Source organism: Phalangium opilio, unplaced genomic scaffold (assembly GCF_054372755.1).
Source record: "Phalangium opilio isolate 3A_F unplaced genomic scaffold, DU_Popi_V2 ptg000101l_1, whole genome shotgun sequence".
Classification (NCBI taxonomy): domain Eukaryota; kingdom Metazoa; phylum Arthropoda; class Arachnida; order Opiliones; family Phalangiidae; genus Phalangium; species Phalangium opilio.
In genome coordinates, this window is record NW_028324204.1 from 2,858,558 (window position 1) to 2,880,041 (window position 21,484).

At 40.3% G+C, this 21,484-nt stretch overlaps 2 protein-coding genes across 2 annotated transcripts; one reads left to right on the top strand and one right to left on the bottom strand.

Moving 5' to 3' along the window:
* Positions 1–1,038: 1,038 nt before the first annotated feature.
* On the bottom strand, positions 1,039–3,519 carry LOC149630950 (uncharacterized). Its single transcript, XM_089851152.1, has 4 exons — positions 3,494–3,519; positions 1,705–1,920; positions 1,420–1,641; positions 1,039–1,367 (listed from the first exon to the last, which is right to left on the bottom strand). Exons 1-4 carry the CDS (start codon positions 3,517–3,519, stop codon positions 1,160–1,162), a joined length of 672 nt encoding a protein of 223 aa, XP_089707278.1. The 3' UTR covers positions 1,039–1,159.
* A 2,936-nt stretch (positions 3,520–6,455) lies between these two features.
* LOC149630951 (uncharacterized) lies at positions 6,456–17,902 on the top strand. The gene is made up of 5 exons (XM_089851153.1): positions 6,456–6,545; positions 6,776–8,008; positions 17,264–17,390; positions 17,522–17,613; positions 17,741–17,902. The coding sequence occupies exons 1-5, from the start codon at positions 6,456–6,458 to the stop codon at positions 17,900–17,902; spliced, it is 1,704 nt and encodes a 567-aa protein (XP_089707279.1).
* The last annotated feature ends 3,582 nt before the right edge of the window (positions 17,903–21,484 follow it).

Genomic DNA, 21,484 nt, shown 5'->3' on the forward strand with positions numbered 1-21,484 from the left:
ACTTCCAGAGGATTTGTTTCTTGGGTGGGAAGCAATGCGCAATTGGCGTGATCCGTAGTTCAGTTGAGTGGAGTTGGATATGCGGTTGACAGCTGTGTCGTCGGATGTTTGGCCTTTGATGACGCGGATGTCATTATTGATGGATTCTAGCGCTACCGCCTTGGCTGTGGCTTTGTCAAGGTCGATGTTTTCGATGTCTAATAGATATTTTTGCATGCAATCGTCGTTTATGCCGCAGACGAGACGGTCACGCAACATTCGGTTCAGCAATGTTCCAAAATTACAGAATTCTGACAGGTGGCGGATGGTGATTATATATTTAGTGACAGTTTTGCCTGGTTTTCTATCACGCTTGTAGAATTTAAAACTCTCGACTATTTCCTTCGGGACTCAAATTGGGCAGAGAGAATTGTCTAATGGTTGTACGTTTTCGTTTGTGGCTTGTCTGGTGCTACTATGGTCCGTAGTAGAGTCTATGTGGCGGTGGCGGTGGCGGTGCCGATGTCCGTCAGGAGGATTTCCCTTTTCTGTTCTTGGACATCTTGATTATGTGTGGCGTTGGCTTCGCCGGTGGGTTTTTCTTTCATTGCTCAACTCCCGGAAGACAACATCGTCCTCGCGGAGATCAAAACCATGTTCGAGATTCTCCGCGCGAATCCTCACTAAGTCCTTATGGACATCAGCAAGGATCCTATAAAAAATGTTTGAATATAGCCATTAAAGTTTTAAAAAATATAGAGACTTTACCTGAAGAGGCTGCAATCATTTGGCGGATGTTCATTTACTCTCGGCGGGTTTTCCTGGGGTGGACGACGCTGTTGCCGCTCGTGAAAATTTTGTCTCGGGTCCTCCTCGTCGTCCGTGTACAAAAGAACATCGTCAATATGACTGTACGCCCTATTAAGTTCAAAAGTTAGTCTTTCCACGATTTCAGAAAAAAACAGTATGCTCACATGATAATGGTGGATGATGTTCTGGCCGAAGCTAAAGCGAGAATGATTTTAGTATTGGGAAACTCTCCGTATATATTGTATGGAGGGGGACCGTTGAAACCCAGACACTCTTCACCCCCCCTTATAATATACAAAAACGGTTTCTTACCTTTGGGGGCTAGGGGCGGGAAATTGAATAGCCCCCCCCCGAGACGCGGATATTTATGTTAGCGAAAAAGCCCTAGATCTACCATCTGTTGGGCGAGCACCCCGTAGGCGACTTTGTCGAGGAACAGTTTCGCCCGCCGTATGTCGTGCTCGGTTGCCGTCCGAACGGACGCGGCGTCAATCACGCCGTCAACATCAACCTCCCCTTCAGCTTCCCTGTATATTCGGGCTCTCCTTTTAAAAAACTTTAAGATGGCCGTATTGAGACTGTAAAGAAAAAAGAAATTGTCTTAAAAAAGAAAAAAACTATATAACTTACAAGCCGGAATAACAGTTAGCTATGTTTAAGGGCTGTTCCTCGACTAGGGGTGCCTCTTCTAGGGGTTCTACAGGGAATACCATGAAACCCAACAGGGTCTGACCCAGGGCTTCGATAACATAATTTGTCTCGACCGCGTACACTTGTTCGACGGCCGTGCGTACTTCGTTGTTGGCAAGCCGTTCTTCTTCCTCGGCCGCCTGGTGGATCTGGGCTAAGATCCTGCTCAAATTTTACGGAGGAAATATAGCTACTAAAAAATAGGAGAAAACATGGAATGTTTACCGTTGGATGTTACAATCCAATGGCGTAGGATCTTCATCATCCTCATCCAATTCCTCATCAGAATTGGATTCCTTCTCCCATTCCTCCTCCCCTCCCCCCACCACCACTTCCTCTAGTTCCGCTAACGGAAAAGGTTCTTCTTCTAAAGGTTCATCTGGGACAGGTGGGTTTAGAAATTCAAAGACCTCATCCCCAAACGGTAAAGGGTTGGGCGTCCTAAATACCAAAAAAACTTATTCTATGATTTCAGGAGAAAAAACATTATACTCACATGTTGAAAGTTTGGTGCAGGATTTAGTCTTAGTAGTAGTAGTTCGTCAGTGTTTAGGCTGAGAGTGATTTTTGTATTGGGTAAATTGCCGTATTTATAGTACCCATGGAGAAACCGGAGGGTACTTTTAGTCTCCGACGTTCTTTCTATATACCCCAATACAAAAACCTTATGATCTTTCCAATATTCAAAAGTTGTTATTGAAGCAAACGAGACCCCAAAATAATAAAAGTCTAGACCCTCTCACATTCCTAAAAAAAAACAGAATTTGACCCCCGACTTCAAATGATTTCTAACGATAATAACACATTCCTAGCCGATTTCCATGTACCCTAGCCGCATGTCTTTCAATAAATTAATAAATAATACAAGTCTAGACCATCTCACATTCCTAAAAAAAACAGAATTTGACCCAGACTTCAAATGATTTCTAACGATAATAATAACACATTCCTAGCCGATTTCCATGTACCCTAGCCGCATGTCTTTCAATACATTAATAAATACAAGTCTAGACGCTGTCACATTCCTAAAAAAACAGAATTTGACCCCGAATTCAAATGATTCCTAACGATAATAACACAATCCTAGCCGATTTCTTTGTAGACTAGTTATTGTTGTCCACAATGCTTTAGAAGCGTCTTGTTATGGTCCTATAAATATATATGCCTATCCAGATCAAATGACAAAAATTAAGTTTTAAAAAATTTATTTCAATACAAATTTACACCAGGCCAAAAAGATTGACAACGCTTATACGTTTCTTTAAATAAGAAGTTTGAGACATTAATATATTAAATATATTATACGATTGAAAATCAAAACTTATTCCGCGTTCCTTTAATCTACTTTCAAAAGCCATTAATATTTTTTACGGTGAAACGTACGAGCCAAAATATGATAGTACACGGTCAAAATTAATATGATCTTCAATTTCTTCGAAAGAAAAGAATTCACCGTAATCTATGTGTAATATTTTATATATGGTAATAAGTTCAGCGAAAATCAAATCGCCAAGTAATAAATAGACCTGTTCGTTCGATACAAGCTTTTTCACATGTTCATTGATATATGGCATTAATCGATTTAACTCGCTTGCTTCTGAAGCGTTCAATGTGAAGTCGATACTGTCTCCACCCCTGATATTCGTTTCCAGCTTTAGATTGTTAAAGGTTGCGTGTGCTGATGTCGAAGATAATGGAGTATCGGCTAAAATAGCGTCGTATGATGTGGGTTCTTAGCAACTTGTCCATCCGCTAAGCGGACCAATTTTGGATGCAAAAGCTTGCCAGGTGTCAACAAAATAATTGCAAATATTAATTCAAATCATAACATTTATTTTTGGTTATAGGAATTAATACATATAAAACAAAAAGACAGTATATAAAACCTAGAACCATTTCAGGGAAGCTCTGACTTTATGTAGAAATATTAAGTGGTCATTGACCAGTTTTTTAATTAAAACCCTTGGGCTCTGCTGGTCAAATGGCCAGTTTAAAATTTTTCCTTATTTCTCGCCCTGGGTCCGTCGGAAGCGTTGGCATTGTGCCTATTACATCAGTTAAAATGTTTTCATATTTCTTATGAATAGTAGGACAAAGGGAAGACGTGGCGCTATAGGGGGAAGTGTCCAACGGCGGATCCCAAGGTGTATTTTCAGAGAATTTACTTCATTATTAATTACATTAATGTCACAGTTAATTTGGCAGCCCCCTTTTATGCTGACTAGGAAGAAAAAGAGAAGTACCAGCTTCTCGTCACCTCTTTTCCCCCAAGGGGCACTGAAGGAGGACCGTCAAAAGACGTGTAAACAATATTTTGAATATATAATTTGCATTAAGAAATTGTTTCTTTATTTTTTATTTTAATTTTTTCTGTATAAAATCATTGCACGAATAAAAATTATTGTCACAAAATATCGGACAGCACCGTTCCCAGCATCAGCTCCAGCCGCAGCCCCAGCTCCAGCCGCAGCCCCAGCTCCAGCCGCAGCCCCAGCTCCAGCCGCAGCCCCAGCTCCAGCTCCAGCCGCAGCCCCAGCCCCAGACCCAGCTCCAGACCCAGCTCTAGCCCCAGCTCCAGCCGCGGACCCAGCTCTAGCCCCAGCCGCGGACCCAGCTCTAGCTCCAGCCGCGGACCCAGCTCTAGCTCCAGCCGCGGACCCAGCTCTAGATCCAGCCGCGGACCCAGTTCTAGCCCCAGCTCCAGACCCAGATAAACTGAATTAAGTTTGACTGTGATTAATTTCCAATAATATCGCGAAGTTAGTAGTAGGGACTATACAGATAGCCACGGATCCAAGATGGCGGCCAGACCCTCATCCACCAGACTCAAACCAAGCTTCCAACCAAAGATTAGGCTAAAATCTTACCTGACCAACCCTGCCTTCCACAATGCTATGCCTATTTAGAAGGATTTTTACACATTTACCTCGTTTGAATTTCCCGCCATAAAAATAAACCTCTAGATATGTCTAAGAAACAAAAAAACAAATATACGAATAAAGATTTTTTTTAATAACAAGTCCCAAATAATATATACAATAAAATAATAGAGAATAACAAGAATATATAAAAACAAAAAGGTCAATACTTTTTTTTGAGTTGGAAAGGGCTTAAAAATATTGATATTGTTTATCAGAGTCATCAAGAAAGTCAATACTTCTTTTCTTTGAGTTGGGGCGGGCTTGTTTACCCACAACGTAAAAAACATGTTACATGCTGAATCTTAAATTATGTACCGATACTTCCGGGGTAAACAAAACAGGTTGTTTTTTGGCACTTCTTGATCCTGAACCGTAGGTTTTATGCGCACGACTTTGTGGATGACATCGACCACCATCAGTAAGCTTTGTTCGTGCATTCTGGTGGCCGACGTCAAGGGGCGCGGCGTGAGATAAACGCTGCTGGATGAATTTTGATAAAAGACAAGCAGGGTAGTCGAGGATTGTTAGAAAACGACCTTTTCAAGTAAATCCGTCCATGGGTTCTCGAAGATCGTGGGCATTGCGACGAGGCCTGGTTGTTTTCGCCGCTTCTTGTTCCCGAAATGTATCTATCATTGAAGAGGGCCACTCTGATGTCGTGAAATAGTTAAGTTTGAGAAGGACATCGAAGTCAAGACCCTACGATGAGCCTCACTGAAGAGAACATGCTCCAACTGGTGCAGGGTACGCAGAACCTTATGCAATGGCAGGGCTTGTGGGCTTGTACGGGCCATGTCACATAAAATTCTTCGTTGACCCTTTACCTCCCAAAGGAAGTTACATCCGAGCCACTGTGGGGCCTGGTCTTCTTGTCCAGGTCTGGTTGTTTGCGCCAATTCTTGGTCGCGAACAGTATCCAAACCCAATACTGATGGTTGTAGATGAGGACTTCTCCTTCATTGCGATAGTCAGTTGTATGAACGCAAATGACGCTGCAATGAAGTTAAAGTCCACAACCATCAGTAAACTCTCTTCATGCGACTTCATGCGACTTCACACAAATTTACGCAACTTTTTGTGTAGCCAAATGTACCGGCGAAGGATTATACAAAAACGTTACGTAAATCTAGCCCATAAATAGAATTTGGTCTCTTCCCAGGCCATTCCTGAGAAGAGACGAATGGAAAAATAGAATTTGTTCTCTTCTCACACAACAAAAGCTGTGTGAGTCCAGGAGCGTTGGAGAAAGACATCGTCGTAAAAATAGTACTCCACACGGTTAAACATGAGAGCGTAGTCAGGCAACTGATAACTTTCTTTTCGAAACACGGGGCTTATATACTAAAATACGAAGGGCAAATTTAATATTAAAAGAGGTCTCGAGGCAATGCTTTCAAGATAAAAAAATATTTTTTACCGACCACACCCTTTAACGTACTATTAAAGCCGCGTGTCTTATATAATAACTGCATCAAACAAGTTGAAAACCGGCTCGAACTAGTCAGGGCGTTGTCTTTTTTTATTGGAATCGGGTAAGGTCAATTACCCAACTACGTAGATGTTTCAAGGGTAACGACTTTAAAAGTTTAAGAATTTCGTAGATGTTTCAAGGGTAACGACTTTAAAAGTTTAAGAATTTTAAAGTTTTGATGAAAATAAACGGCGTGTTTTTTAAGATTGCCAATGGCTCAATGGGTAAAGGCAGGGTTTACCCAAAAGGTGGCGAGTTCAAATCCCGGCCAGTCCACCGAGCCATTGGCAATCTTTTTTTATGTATAAAATAACGTTGGTCTAAGAAGTTGGGGTTAGTTGATAAACAGGCGTTAGTCATGAATGACGACTTTTTTTTAACTTTAGCGTCTAATACGTGTCTAGATATATATCCAAACAATACCCAGTCAAGTTTTAAAAATTATTTGCATCAGCCGTTAAACTTGACTAGTGATTATGAAATTGGGTTGGCGGAAATCATATTTCCAAATCACTGGGTGAATATAAGCGAAGAGTTTAACAAGTTTGAAATTCAGGTCGTAAGTGACCCAAACCGTGACAACTATGCAGCTGTTAGAGATACCCGTTAATCGTTATACTAAAACCAAAGAGTACGAACTACCCCAAAATTTTGCCGAGCTGTTAAATGATGATGTAAACAGTCATCCGTATTTAAAAGGCAAATTATCTTTTAAATTAGTGAATAAATATAAAGACGCCCCGGAAAACAGTTAGATACAAACTTTCCCGTTTACCTGCAAGTTTTAGGAGAGGCGAACATACGGTTTAGAATACCAGATGGTTCACCTTTATCTACCTTATTCGAGTTTAAGGAGAATAATTACGAAGATGTTCCCTATATATCCAAATTTCCTGTATCAAAGCATGCTAAAAATATAAGTTTAAATTACACTAACAAATACGTGGAAATCGAAATTGATAATGTTGGAGATAGTTTAAAAAAAAAATTTGATTACAAGTACATTCCTAAGGCAGCCATTAAACGTAAAACAAACTATGAAGTTCCGCCAATAAGAAAAAAACCTCAACCAGAATATAGACATCTACCGCCATCTATACCTATTTTACCGCGAACTACCCCCTTTTTGCCGATACCCATTGATCCAACTACGCCTGTAGTACCGGTGCAACCACAGCCATCCAAAATAACTCCTCCGCCACCATCACCCAAAATAACGCTTCCAAAACAAACCTTCCCAGAGCCTGATCAGCCAAAACCCTACTATCCATCATTTTCGAAAACTGACCCACCTAAAACGACCACTTCTCCATCAACTAACCCAACCCCTCCAAGTTCGACTAAACCGGTACCTCCAAGTTCGGATAAACTAATACCTCCAAGCTCGACTAATTCAGCCCCTACTACAACGATTAAACCAGCATCTACCACAACAACTAAGCCAACATCTACCACAACAACTAACCCAACATCTACCACAACAACTAACCCAACATCTACCACAACAACTAACCCAACATCTACCACAACAACTAACCCAACATCTACCACAACAACTAACCCAACATCTACCACAACAACTAACCCAACATCTACTACTACAACAACAACAACTAGGCCAACCCCGTCTACTTCAGATCCCTCAAAGATTCTGACTACAGAGCCACCAAAGGCTGAACTACCAAAGGCAAAGCCGGAGACAACGAAGTCTGAACTACCAAAACCAAAGGCTGAACAACCAAAGTCAAAGCCGGAGACAACGAAGTTCGAACTACCAAAACCAAAGGCTGAACTACCAAAGTCGAAGCCGGAGCCAGATCCCCTGAAACTTCCAGATCACCCGAAAAATCCAACTCCAGACCCATTAAAGCCTGATCTACCGAAACCCGATCTATCAAAAACCACTACCTTTGAACCACTTACGCCTACCCCCTCGCCAACGGAGGTTGAGGAATTATATATATTTCCAGACCCATCAAAACCTGACTTACCGAAACCCGACCTATCGAAACCCGACCCATCAAAGCCTGACCTCTCAAAATCTCCAGACTCTACAACATCCTCTACTTTTGAGCTACCCATATTACCGACCCCCTCCCCACCACCGGTTGATGAAAAACCCTTGTTTCCGCAACCGGTTGATCCGCCAGAGAAAAAACCCGAGCCAATTATCTCTGAAAAGCCCAAGCCAATTAACCCTGAAGATTATGACAATTACACAGTATTGTTCTTACCGCAAACTTTTAAAGCCAGTAAAACGCCAGAGAAAAACGCCGAAGGGCTTTATCGAGCCGTAGCCAACACTTTAGAAAAATTAGTATTTAAAAAAATTCAAGTAACATATCACACAGTAGATAATTGGGGTGATGCTATCGTGTATAATTTCAAAACACCGGAATGGGTGGAGATTAAATTTTCTCCCCAAGTAGCTAAATTGCTTGACGCTGACCCCGATAGATATTATTCCAGACGACACCAGCTTGGTCCCTTGAGCATGACGTTAGAAGAATATACCATAGACAAAGACAATGCATACATAGAATATCGAGTCAATAGAACCATAAAGCGCTATACCCCTGGGAAGAACCCTGGCCTTATTTCTTTTTTAAAGTGTCAGGCGAGTTAAGATCGACAGATGATTATAAGATCTATGATGATATTGCCGAAAACCTCCAAATAACTGCGCGCAATTATGATCCTTTAAGATTGAAACACGCCGAATTTAGCGTTATTAAGCAAGGAGCGGAACGTTACTTTAGAGTCTATTGTCCGGCAAAAATTGAAATGCTATTCCCAAAGGAATTGCGGGATATATTAAATTTAGAAGCTGAATACGTTGGTGGGACGTTTCTATCCACTAAACCTTTAGAGCGTAATTTCACACATTTCAAAACAACTAATGACACATACGTAAATTATCGCGTTCATGACTCGCTAATGTATCTATTTACTAAGACTAGTTTCACAAGAATCAAAATACCCGCGGGCGAATATACCTGTGATTATACCGCGACAGGAGCGGTAATCCCCTTCTCTTTACATTTAAAAATTATAAACCAGTTATTCGGTGTTCAAGAATATATGCCTCGCCAGTATTTTAAAATGTACATTCTCAAAACGGCGGTGGAAGATAGATTTTATGTTCGTCTCGAAATAGAACCAGGTGTTCGCGTATCAATAGCTGGACCAATGGCCCAGTTATTTAACATCCCGAAGAGGGAGAATTTTTTAAACACAGTCATTCGGGAGTAGCTCTGGTAAACCCTCGATTAAGATCAATGACCCTGACAGCGAATAATAATTTTTGGACTAGCGAATACGATGTTGACAAATTTCCAGAAGACCCAAATATGGCTGGCCAACCTTATATTTCTGGGTACCAAGCCAGACGAGTTGATTATTTCGCATGCGAGATTCCTCCCGAGGTATATTATCATATTAGCGATGTTTTAAGTGCTATGAGCGAAGCCATGTCGCCGACGCATAGAAAAAGTCTAAAATTTACGCAGAATGTAGACGGAACCGTGACGGTTTCAAAACTGAACGATACGGTTTCTATCCTGTTTCCCAAAACAACACCCGGACGAGGTCTCGGGAGATTGTTAGGTTTTAGTAGTAATCAGTTGGATCGGTATATTAATAACGAGACGTCGGATTACCCCGCGGATATCATGAGAGGCGTCGATGCCATGTTTGTTTATACCAATATTATTCGTCAACAAGTAGTGGGTGGGGGGCAAGCCCCTCTGTTACGCTTCATAAAAATGCCAGCTTTTTCGTTGCTAGACGAGGAGAATCAAGAAATTTTTAATAACATCGACTTTTATCCAATTTCAACCAGCGATATACAAGAAATTGAAATTGAATTGAAATCCGATTACGGGGAAAATATCCCGTTTAATTTAGGCAAAGTATATATTAAACTGTTTTTTAGGCGTCGACGTCAATAGAACTTGAGCGATGGTACCTAATAGATATACTTTGTATTTCCAAAGAGGATCGTCTCTTCCAGCTTTACACGCAAACGTTTTCCAATCGGGGGGTCGTTTTAGTGTTGGCGGTATCTTCAATTCTTTATTGCGCAAAATTACACCCTTTATTAGGCCGGCCATTAGTACTTTAGCGTCCGAAGCTGTTGGATTAACGAGCAAGTAATCAGCCATGCCCAAAACCCTAGAATATCACCTCGAGAATCGATTAAATGAAATGTCAAACAATCTATAAATTCCCTACTACATTAAGGCGTGGACCGGTTTGTCAACACTCAGAGCGGGAGGGGTCGAAAATGAAAAGGACTGCTAAAACAAGCCCGAGCAAACGTCTTAAGCGACGCACTAAACGCGATTTTCTAGACTAAACATGTCGACCTACGAAAGTGTTCTCTCTGATTTTGAGGTATTTGAAAAGCCAGTGGTGAATAATAATATTGTTGGGACTAAAACGACTGCTCATTATCCAATTGCCCCACTAGCAAATGCTAAATACGTAGAATTTATCATTCCTCCCTCTAACAATTATCATGATTTGACTAAAACTCTTTTGAGATTAAAATTTCGCGTTTTACACGAGGACGGCACTGCCGTTCCAGATGCGGAAAAGAAAGTCTTGGTATCAAATTTAATAATTGCCTCGCTATTTTGTCAAGTAGAATTAATTCTCAATGGCGTCGCTGTCCAGCAACCTAAAAATTTGTACCCATATATGGCTTATTTTAAAATACTTTTAAATAACGGACAAACGGCGGCCAACTCCTGGTTAACTTCTATGCTATATTATTTGGATACCATTATCGATCCGGCTACGGCTTTGGAAGACGCCAATATTAACAAGGAGGATAATGTTATTGGTCGTCGTGCTAAACGCGTGGCAAAATCAAAGGCGTGCGATGTAATTGGCGAATTATTTCTGGATATGTTTAAAACGCCCAAATTCTTGCTAGATAATATCGAGGTGCGAATTAGACTTCATCGAAGCTCCACGGATTTCGCTATTATTCACAATGAAGCGGGCAAAAAGTATAAGATTGATTTAACGGAATGCACCTTGTTTACGCGCGAAATTGAGGTTAATCCCGAACTGCAGCTAGCTCACGCGCAGATGTTAAATTCGGGAATAAACGCTCGCTACGAAATAACTCTATTGTTATGAAAAATTTCTTAATAACCACCGGAACGCAAGATTTTATTAGTGACAGCTTGTTTACCGGGCAATTACCCTCGCGAACTGTCGTGGCTTTCGTTACTAATAAAAAATTTGTAGGGGAAGCAACTTCTAACCCCCTGGATCTCCAACACTTCAAGCTCGATTTCATGAAATTCTCAAAACTATCCTGATATCCCCTTTACGCCTAATTTTGACGACAATCAATACGCTATATGTTACAATTCTTTATTCGAGGGGCTCGAAATATTAGGTCTTGACAGAGGAAATATTATTTCTTACGATTTATAGAAGAAAGGCTTTTTTGTCGTTGTTTCTGATTTGAGTGGAGAACACCTCGCTTCGTTAGGTCTAAATTCCATGCCCCAGACTGGTAACTTGCGATTATCGTTAAGATTTAGCTCTCCACTAACCGAAAACGTCACGTGCATTGTCATGGCCGAATTTCCAAACAACCAATTAATTATATCTAAAAACAGAGAAATTATTTATAATCACCCCAACGTATAAAAGGCTAAAACTTTATAAATACAATATCAGTCGCGCGTCAATATGCATCAAGTACACACCGTCACGCCAAAGCTCGACATTTGCGTCATTGAGTCAATTGAACCTAAAATTTTAATTCAAAGATCGGATACGCGTACAAAAACTATATTAAAACGTAACGCTTGGTACGCTTTGTTTCGGTTTCAAAATGAACTCACGTCCTTTTTTGACGGAAAAATACCTCGTTATCATATTTGGTTGCCCGTCAAAGAGCGCATCAAGCTGGAATGCTTCGTCAACTCGAAAGATGAGCGTCTAATCGATCTTCAATACTATGAACGAGGCAGCGGCAGTCGTTATTTCCTCAACTTTAGTACCAGCGAAGGATTCAGCCTGAACAAAACAGGATGGCAGACATTGATTGATTTAAAACCGCTGATTGACGAGGCTCTCAAGGCTAAAGGGATAGCTGTCTGTCGCATGCGCGAATTAATTTTAAACGAGCTCACCACCACTTTGTTTGACGTCACTTCCACTTGCGCCAACGTCGAGTGTCGAAAACAAATATGCCACTCTCAAAGCTGCTCGGAATTTGACACAAATTTCAGCGATCGAGTCGAACGTAATTTGCACGAAGCGTTGCCTCAACTGGATCGAGAGAAAATTTTGCATCAATTTGGGACTGACCATGGATGGATTGAAGATCAAGAGGATATTTACGCTTATTTTGTCAACAGTTTTGCCGATTTAAAGAATGCCTTGATATTTGGCTATTAAAAATGTACTGATATATAGTATTTGTTTAACTGATATTGTTTTTTATAAAATACCTTTGTGTGTATTAAATAAAGTTTTTAATTGGGACACCATTTTGTCGTTATTTACACTTGTTAAGATATGGACGCTAAAATTAGAAAAATGTATTACGATGTGACTAACCCAGCTGCCTATGGATCGCTAGCGAGGCTACAAAAGGCCTTACCGGACGTGCCAAAACCAAAATTAATCGCCTTTCTCGAGAAACAACCCGCCTACACGAAACATCGATTTCGGCGCTTTCGATTCAAAACCAATCAGGTGTACGCCTCGAGTATCAATGACGTTTTTCAAGCTGATCTTTTGGATTTACCGAAATTAAAACATTTTAATAAAAATGTTCGTTATGTTTTGTGCGTCACTGACGTCTTAAGTCGCTATGGATGGACAGTACCTCTTAGAAACAAAACATCTGGCGAGGTTATCGAAGCTTTTAAAAAAATATTTCGAGAGAGGATCCCTTTAAAAATCTACACCGATTTTGGTGGAGAATTTAGTTCGCGCAACTTTGATTCCTTCTTGAAACGTCACAATGTGCAAATACATTTTGGCCGGAGTCAGCATAAGGCCAGTCTAGCTGAACGTTTTATTAGAACAATCAAAGAACAAATTGCCCGGGTTATTACGGCCACGGGGAATAAAAATTACGTTAAATATTTACCTTTAATTACTCGAGCTTATAATGAACGGGTTCATTCAACAATTGGAATTGCACCGGCTCATGTTAATATAGATAACGAATCAATCATTTGGAATAAATTGTACGGGAAATCTAACGGAATTAATCGATACGCACCGACCTTTAAAGTTCGTGACCACGTGCGTCTCTCTATAGCTACTCGGGTATTTAGAAAAACCAGCTCGGGAGGCACTTTTACTGACGAAATATTTCGAGTTGTTCACGTTATACCAAGGTCACCACCCGTCTATCGCGTAGCGGATTTAAAGGGAGAGCAGATTCTAGACGTCTTTTACGTTGCTGAACTACAAAAAGTCTCGTTACCTGAGACGGGAGTTGTCAAGACTAAATTATGAACACTTCGCAATTAAACGCTCTTTTAACTTGCGATAAAAGAACGCGACCCTACTATTTAGGATGCTTTCCAGTAGATTAACTCCCCCAGCATCCTAAAAGACCCAAATTTTGCTTCATATTCAATAATGAACCCTCTGGCATGGCTGGACAGCATTGGATAGCGTGCTTTTCTAACAATGACACTGTGGAAGTGTTTTGCACGTACGGAAATTCACCACGATACTATAAAGTTAATTTAAAACGATACGGGAAACGAGTTGTTTACAATAAACAACAAATTCAACATCCATTCTTTCAACTGTGTGGTCTGCACGCCGTCATGTTTTTAACCCTCCGCTGCCAGGGCGTGGCTAGAAAGACGATATTAGATGCCATCTATGACCAGAATCTTAAACTTAACGACTATGTTGCTTTAATATATTTATGTTTACATTTAAAACAAGTTGGGAAAACCAAAATATTACCTCTCCGAGTCGCGGAAAAGACTAGTATAGGACTCAATATCTAAATACTAGAGCAACATTTTTTCGCTTTGTTTTGTCTAACGAGGCTTAAGTCATTGAATAGTTATCTCTACATTGTCAAATTATATATTCATCCGCTAATCCTAGGTTTCAAATCATTATTTACAAGATTATATAAGTTCTATGTTAAATTTTATTCTCTGATGCATACCACTAACCCGATAACGATTATCCCTTTCACTGATCTAATTGCTACCATGATGCTTTCTTCTATTATAAAATCTAAATCTGATTATTTAAACGTGTATTTAACTTTCGGCTCACTCTGAACCGTTAATGTCCCTTCATTACAGACACGATAATCAAAACCCAAAGTTTACTCCACCTCAGGTCTCAATTATTTACTCTTTGTCTCACTAAGCCTATTGCGGATCAGACTTGATTTACCCGACAGAATCCAGGCCTTAGCTTTCGTCTTGAAATAACTAAACCAAGGATTATTCTATATACAGATGTATAGCTTAAGTAATATATAAACAGCCATTTCAAATAATAATATTAAAAAACATCCTTGGAATATCAAAAATTCTGCTTCCACTAATGGGTTTATACTCCTTGATACTGTTGTATAGAGTAATCATGATAAAAGCTTAAAAAATTACGAGAGGACAGACCTTTTTTATCCTCTTGTTCTATTCTTAATAAGAATATAAAACATTTATTTTGTATCAAAAAATATTTTTTGGTGCTAAGATTGCTTTAAAAAAATCCAAACGGTTAGGCATTGGTAAAAAAGAGAAATGATATTTTTCAAATCTAATGAGATAACGCCCACCTAGTTGAAAATTGCCCTTTTTTATCCGCGGGAGCCATTCTTGATGAGAATTTCGATGCTAGTAGGTTGTCAATTAAACTACCGGTATATTATTGTTGTTGGAAATTGGATATTAAGTCAAATTAGGTGGTTGTAAAGAGCCAGCAGGTTTTTGCCACTTCTTCTTGTGAGTATTTGATTTTTGTATGTAAAATGGAGGAAGATAATGTTGAGAATAAGGATGAAATGCGGAAGCGCAAAGCGCGGGAAAGGATGAGGGCAAAAAGGTCGACGTGTTCATTGGATACTTAAGGTTATATAATCTTCTCGACACGGAGAGGTAATATTTTGGTTTTGCCAACTTGTTTGACTTAATATTGCATTTTATATTAATCAATATCACGCCATTTATGGTGTCGACCCCTCCGTTCGTTAGATGGAACTACTGGGCCGAGATTTTGAAGTTCGTCTTTCTTTTTCCGAGGTTTTTTCTGTTTTTACTTTTTCTTCTGTTTAGCGGAGGCCGTCTCAAACAGGTTTTCTATGTCCGTTAAATTGTCCGCTTCCGCTTCCGCTTGATTCTCTTGTTCATCGGCAATTTCTTCTTGAAAAGCGTCGTCCGGATTTGCATAACCGACAGCCCCTTCTGTTTCGTCCTCTTTTTTCGGCGTAAAAAATGTCTTTTGCAAACGATTTTCCAAAACTTCAGCTTGCCGTTTTACCAGGTCGCCAACATAGGTTTTAGGTGTGACCGATAATGGCAACGCGGTGCTAGTCGCCATTGCAGGTGTTACGACTTCAAATTTAGGTAAAGGAATTTCTTACTCGATACTTAAATATTTCTTAAAGGCGTCTAAATATTTATATAATTTATCGTAGGCATTCAATGGCGATTTTAAAATATCCTCAATCTCTCGGTCCAAGGCGGAATGTTCTTGGGCAGCTGTTGAAGTTACGGCGGTAGCCGGTACAAGTACCATTTGTTTCATAGTTTAGCAGCTATGGCTTGGACAATTGAAGGCAAGATTGCTGCAAGCAACGTCGTAAGAAAACCACCTGATTGCTGAAGGAGCAACTTTTTTTGCTTTTCTGCGACAAGGTACTTGATCCGAGTTGTCTAATAATTTTCTTGTACTTTGCTAGCCTCTTCTTACGGTCTTTACTCAAATAAATGCCCCCGCCCTTTAAATTCTTACAAATTGTCTGAATGCTCTTTAATTGAGGCGCGCCACTATTGTTTAAGAGGGTTCGCCGTTGTTTACAGCTAGTTTGACGCAAACTCTGTAAATAAGGGACAAATGTGGCAAACTTTGCTGAGGGACGGGCTACGACGAGTCGGGAGCGTTTTTCTGATCGACGTTTAACGCGCGGGGCCATTATTCAAATGACAATTAAATTTAATCGACATACACATACATAGGCGATTCGTGAGGTAGAACACGCGACCTTAATCGTAAATTTTCCGGAGTTTCTTGTTTTAAATCAATTAACAAATAGCTATAGGGTTCTCTAGTGGCTAGTCTGTACGCGTCCGTAATACGCTTCGGGTTTTCTGGACTTATTTGTTGCGCTAAATACCTAATAGAGGCAACATCTCGAGGATTTTTCATTATTATAAAATAGGAAGAGTTTTGAGAAATTATCCGCGATTGGCTACCCTTGGGAAACAGTTGTTGAGTAATAATAATGACAGTATACCCTAAATGATGCGACGTCACGCACACTAAATCGGCAATATGAGCTTGCTTAAATAATTGACTAGCTAAATCGTCTAGTATCAAGTAGGAATCGCGATGCGTTTCCCAAAAATCTGGATCGGCGGTTGGCAAGCCTTGAATAAATTGAATTCCCGGAATCAATTGTTTCAATTTTTCGTAGTTTGGTTGCCAGGCGGCGTAGCAATAAATAACCTTTTTATGCGGCGGGTCAAACATAAGCTGATGATTTTGCAATAAGTTACTTAAAAGACAACTCTTCCCCGCTTGCGTTGGTCCTACAATTAGAAACTGGGCGGGTGTTTGGAACTTTAAAGAATGCGAGACTGACTCGGTCGGATTCATTTCGAATAATAAACATTTTATTAACGTTGATATGTTATTTATAATCATTAAACAACATATATTTAAACAAATAAACAAAAGAATAAACAAAAATATTATTAACAAAAATACAATAAACCCAAAAACCCTTAATAAACACAATTAAAAAAATATAAAATATTTAAACAATATAAACAAAACCCTTGTAACCTTCCGTAGTAATTAGGGAACCTCCTGAGTTTCTACTCCAGGGGTGTACAATTACAAAGAGGATTAACACCCCGTGCTACCTCTGACCTTTCCCGTACTATATAAGCATCGACTGCTTGTCATTATTATGTCAGTCATTCTCCACTACTAGAATGTAGTAGTATGCTCGAGCATAGGGCGTCTTGCCCTGGTATTGGACTTCATCGTTAATAGTAATTATTATTTAATTCTTTAATTGTAATAATGCAAGTGGCATTTAGTTATCTTTAGTACTAATTTAGTTTGTTTAATAAAGTATGAATTAACCTAAGGAACCAGTGTAGTTACTCTTAGTATTAGCCAAGGCTTTTATGGCCACGTGCAGATGGGGCGAGTTTATAAATCTCGTAAGCGTGGTTACATAAATGGCGAGCTTGCCAGGACACGAAGAGTCCTAGTCAATTTAGATTTTGCTTTGGCTATGCTAAGCCTTAGAGTGATCGTAGTTAGAAGTAATTAATTGTTAGAAAAAAGTTAGGGTAGTGACTTTGCGGATTGGGGTCTACCGGTATAAGCACTATTGAGGAGCCTTCCTTTACAATCCCTTCTATTGGAATTCCCTAATTGTTTTCGGATGGGGTAGGAAGATCAGGACTAGTCTTTCATGAGATTCATACTGGAAATAGTCCGCCCATGGAATCTCAGCCTTATCGTGTAAATGATCAGAGGAACAGAGTAATCGAACAACATGTTAGGGACATGTTACAACAATTCACTACGATCACGATGTTCAAGTCATACTCAACCTTCTTCAGAAGCCAGTTTAATTACTTGGCTTATCTCAATGGGACACTCCCTAAAGAGAAGACATTACAGTCAGCAATCAACGCCTACAGAGGACGATTCTGAGTCAAGTTCTTCAACGAACGGTGGAACCGCGGACCACCCTCCTGCGGAGACTTCCTCAACTACATCGTCTGATACGGCAGCTTCAGATCTGACTAGCCTCATCCAGGACGCTTAAGACGTATCTAACCCGGGAGGACGAAAGCTAGGACGAGCCAACCGTTGCCATAGTTCCTACTTTCATCAATTTCCTTTAACTTTTAAATAATTAACCTAGTACGATAGTTAACTGGAATCTTTTAATTATTTGTTACATTATTTAAAGTTAATTACTATTATTATGTTATGTTTAATTTAGAAAATTTATGTATTTGAATTTTTGCCGATGAAGTCCAAATCTTGTCGTCTGGGGGGATGTAACCTTCCGTAGTAATTAGGGAACCTCCTGAGTTTCTACTCCAGGGGTGTACGGTTAAATAGAGGATTAACACCCCGTGTTACCTCTGACCTTTCCCGTACTATATAAGCATCGACTGCTTGTCATTATTATGTCAGTCATTCTCCACTACTAGAATGTAGTAGTATGCTCGAGCATAGGGCATCTTGCCCTGGTATTGGACTTCATCGTTAATAGTAATTATTATTTTATTCTTTAATTGTAATAATGCAAGTGGCATTTAGTTATCATTTAGTACTAATTTAGTTTGTTTAATAAAGTATGAATTAACCTAAAGCACCAGTGTAGTTACTCTAAGTATTAGCCAAGGCTTTTATGGCCACGTGCAAATGGGGCGAGTTTATAAATCTCGTAAGCGTGGTTACACGCTTTTACCCAAAAATCCCCTATTAATTAATTGTTTTTTAAAAAAATTCTTTCAAAGTCCGTAATCCGTTGCCGAAACCGTTGGGCATTCAGGAGGTCAAAGTTTACGCGAGACTCGGAGGGTAGGACGCACTACAGTAGAAAACACGACGGATTGATGCGAACACGCACTTTTTCGTTTCCCGACCGCTCTTCGTTGGTGGCTGGGCACGTTTGGATCAGAGGGTCGCAAACATCCGTGCCCTCGTTTGTCGGGAAGTCGGGAAACCCCTGACGCAGTGGTTTGTTGTTGCACGGTTTTTTGGAAACCATCGGACACGATGGACTGTGCTTCCGATGTTCCCTCGATGGATGGTCCGTGCAACGCCACTGGTACAAGGCAATACCGCAAAAGGCGCAGCGCGTCGTCTGTGTTTCTACATCTGCAAGATAGAAACCGTCTTTGGCCAGGGCTTCGATAGGAACGCACGATTTCCACAAGCCCTCAAAAGTATGTCTCCGCCTAGCCTCGTAATTCATGCGCAAGAGATGTTGAAGCGGATGTTGCCTCTTTGAAACCGTAAGGTCGACTGGTTGTCAAATCGGCGTTCAACAATCTCTTATTCGACGTTTGGCGAAATCTTTTGGTAATTTTAACGGCCTCTAGCTGCAGCTTGTATTTGTCCCGTTTAAAATTAAAAGGGACATTGACTATAACTTCCTTTTCCGGATTCATCGCCACACTTTCAAAGGTTTCAAAGTCAAGTTTTTCAAGATTTTCTCGATTTAACGTCAACCCTTTAATTTTCTTGACTTCTTTTCCTTTCCTAGTGCGAAACGAGTAACTTTGGCACCGGTACTACAAAAGGAAGTTAAATAATCACCGCCGAGTTCGTCCGCCCAGCAACCAATATGATTGCCAGTTGGAATGTCAAACTCTCCCGGTAGATGGCGGTAGATTATGGAGTCGGTGTCACAATTCAAGGCTGCGCGGTCCAATTGAAGCAGCATCTTGTTCAATTCGAGTCGCCCGTAGCAAGAAACGAAGCTCCCCACAATGGCCGACCCCAGTTTATAGTCCGAAACGTAATCGCTTTTGGCTTTGTACGATAAGAGAGCGATCGACTCCGTAACTGGCCGTAAGTCGACTAATTCCAGAGTGTAATCGCTCGCGTATCGTATCAATTCGTAATAATTGTTGATAAAGATGCTGCGAATCTTTCCCATATTTAGAGCCATGCGACCCCAGAGAGAATTTAAATTAATTTTAGCGATATTACGCAGGGAAGGATTTGATTGAATATCCGTTACGGTCAGAGAAAGCTTCTCATTCGTGTTTATATCGGCGATATACGCTTCTTTTTGCAGAGGTGTTTGCGCGTGAGCGGGAAATCCGGAATTCTTCACCTTCAAGGCGATAAAATCAGTCATGTACTGCGCGAAGAAGTATTCCGTTTTTGGATAATGGTAAACTTCGAATATATCGAGGAGTTTATAACCATGCTCCATAGCGGCATAGACTTCTACCGTTGGCCAGATTGATTCGAAAGCCCGTTCATTGACAGTGTAATCGCAGATTTCCGCTCGCAATTCTAAACACGTGCAACAGAGGGCGTAGGCTAATTTACCACCGCTGCGAAAAGGAATTAAGGGAATGTGGAGATCTTGAGGGGCCAGCAGACGACAACTCATAACGCCAAAATACCAGCCTGGCGATTTGTCAAAATCTCTGTTATAGATTATGGGGTGGCCGCTAGGGTACGGACAATCGCGACAAACTTTCGGGTACAAAGAAATAATATCCTTGTAGAAAATTTTCTCCTCACCTTGCACGTGGCAGTTAAGAACAAAATTTTCCGTTCGTCCCCCATAGAGAGCGCTACGGGCTGATATTTGAGGTCGAAAAGTTAAACTTTTGCAGAAAGCCTTTGCTTCGGCGTTTTCTTTTAAAAGCTTAGCAAATTGACACTCAAAGATGGAGGTATATTCATAACCGACCATCTTCTCTTTAATAAACAACTCTCTATCTAGAGTCCGCTCGTACAGAAATCTGTTGCTGGCTTTGAGTTGGGTATTGTAGGCATTAAGTTTTTGGCATGGACAACCGTGAAAGTAGCAACCGTGAAAATCGTAGATTTTGGGCGGAGTTTCGCTATAGCCGTCGACTAAATAGCGACCCACGCGATATTCACCGCCATAGCTTAGAGCCGTTCGCAATTTTATATTTTCCGTTTTCTCCACCCAAGCGAGATATTTTAAGCTAATCTGACTGTGATTAAATTTTGCGTTATAGCCGTTAGAAGGAACAATACCCATGCTGTAAGGTTTATAGTAATTGTTAAGATCAATAGTGGTTAAAGCACCCGCCAAAGTGATATTTTTTAAGCAAAAGGGGTCTAATTTTGTTAGATCAACGTAAATTTTTCTAAAACCTTCGACGCCTTGTCTTAAGACTCGGACATCTTGAATGCAATATTTAATAAGCTCCTCTTTGATGTTGTAAATAGATCCTTCCATTGACGCGTACCAAGTTTGAAAATCTCGATAATCATTGGCTTTCATTTGAGCTACGTTAAAGTACGAAGCTTCAGGGATGACGCCAATGTAATTAAGATTTTCTTCGGTATGAAAATCAAATGGAAAGAATCCTTTCGCTACTTCGCCGAGGCTAAACATGCTGGTGAAATTACGCAAAGGTTGACTAATGTAATTAAAGCTATCGAGGAATCTAATTTGAGGTCCCTCAAGATGAATCATTAAAATTTTACTGCCGTCAAAAATAACGGCAGGGGTGACGTGTCTATGAACTAAAGCGTTGAGAATTAAGAAGTAATGAGTAACGACTTGATTGTTAGTAAAGCGCGGTTGGTACGTTTTACGTTTTTGTCCAGTCAAAACTACCTGCTCTACGCTAAATAAATCATTTAAAAATTGCTCGACGCAATTAGCGCCGTAAAA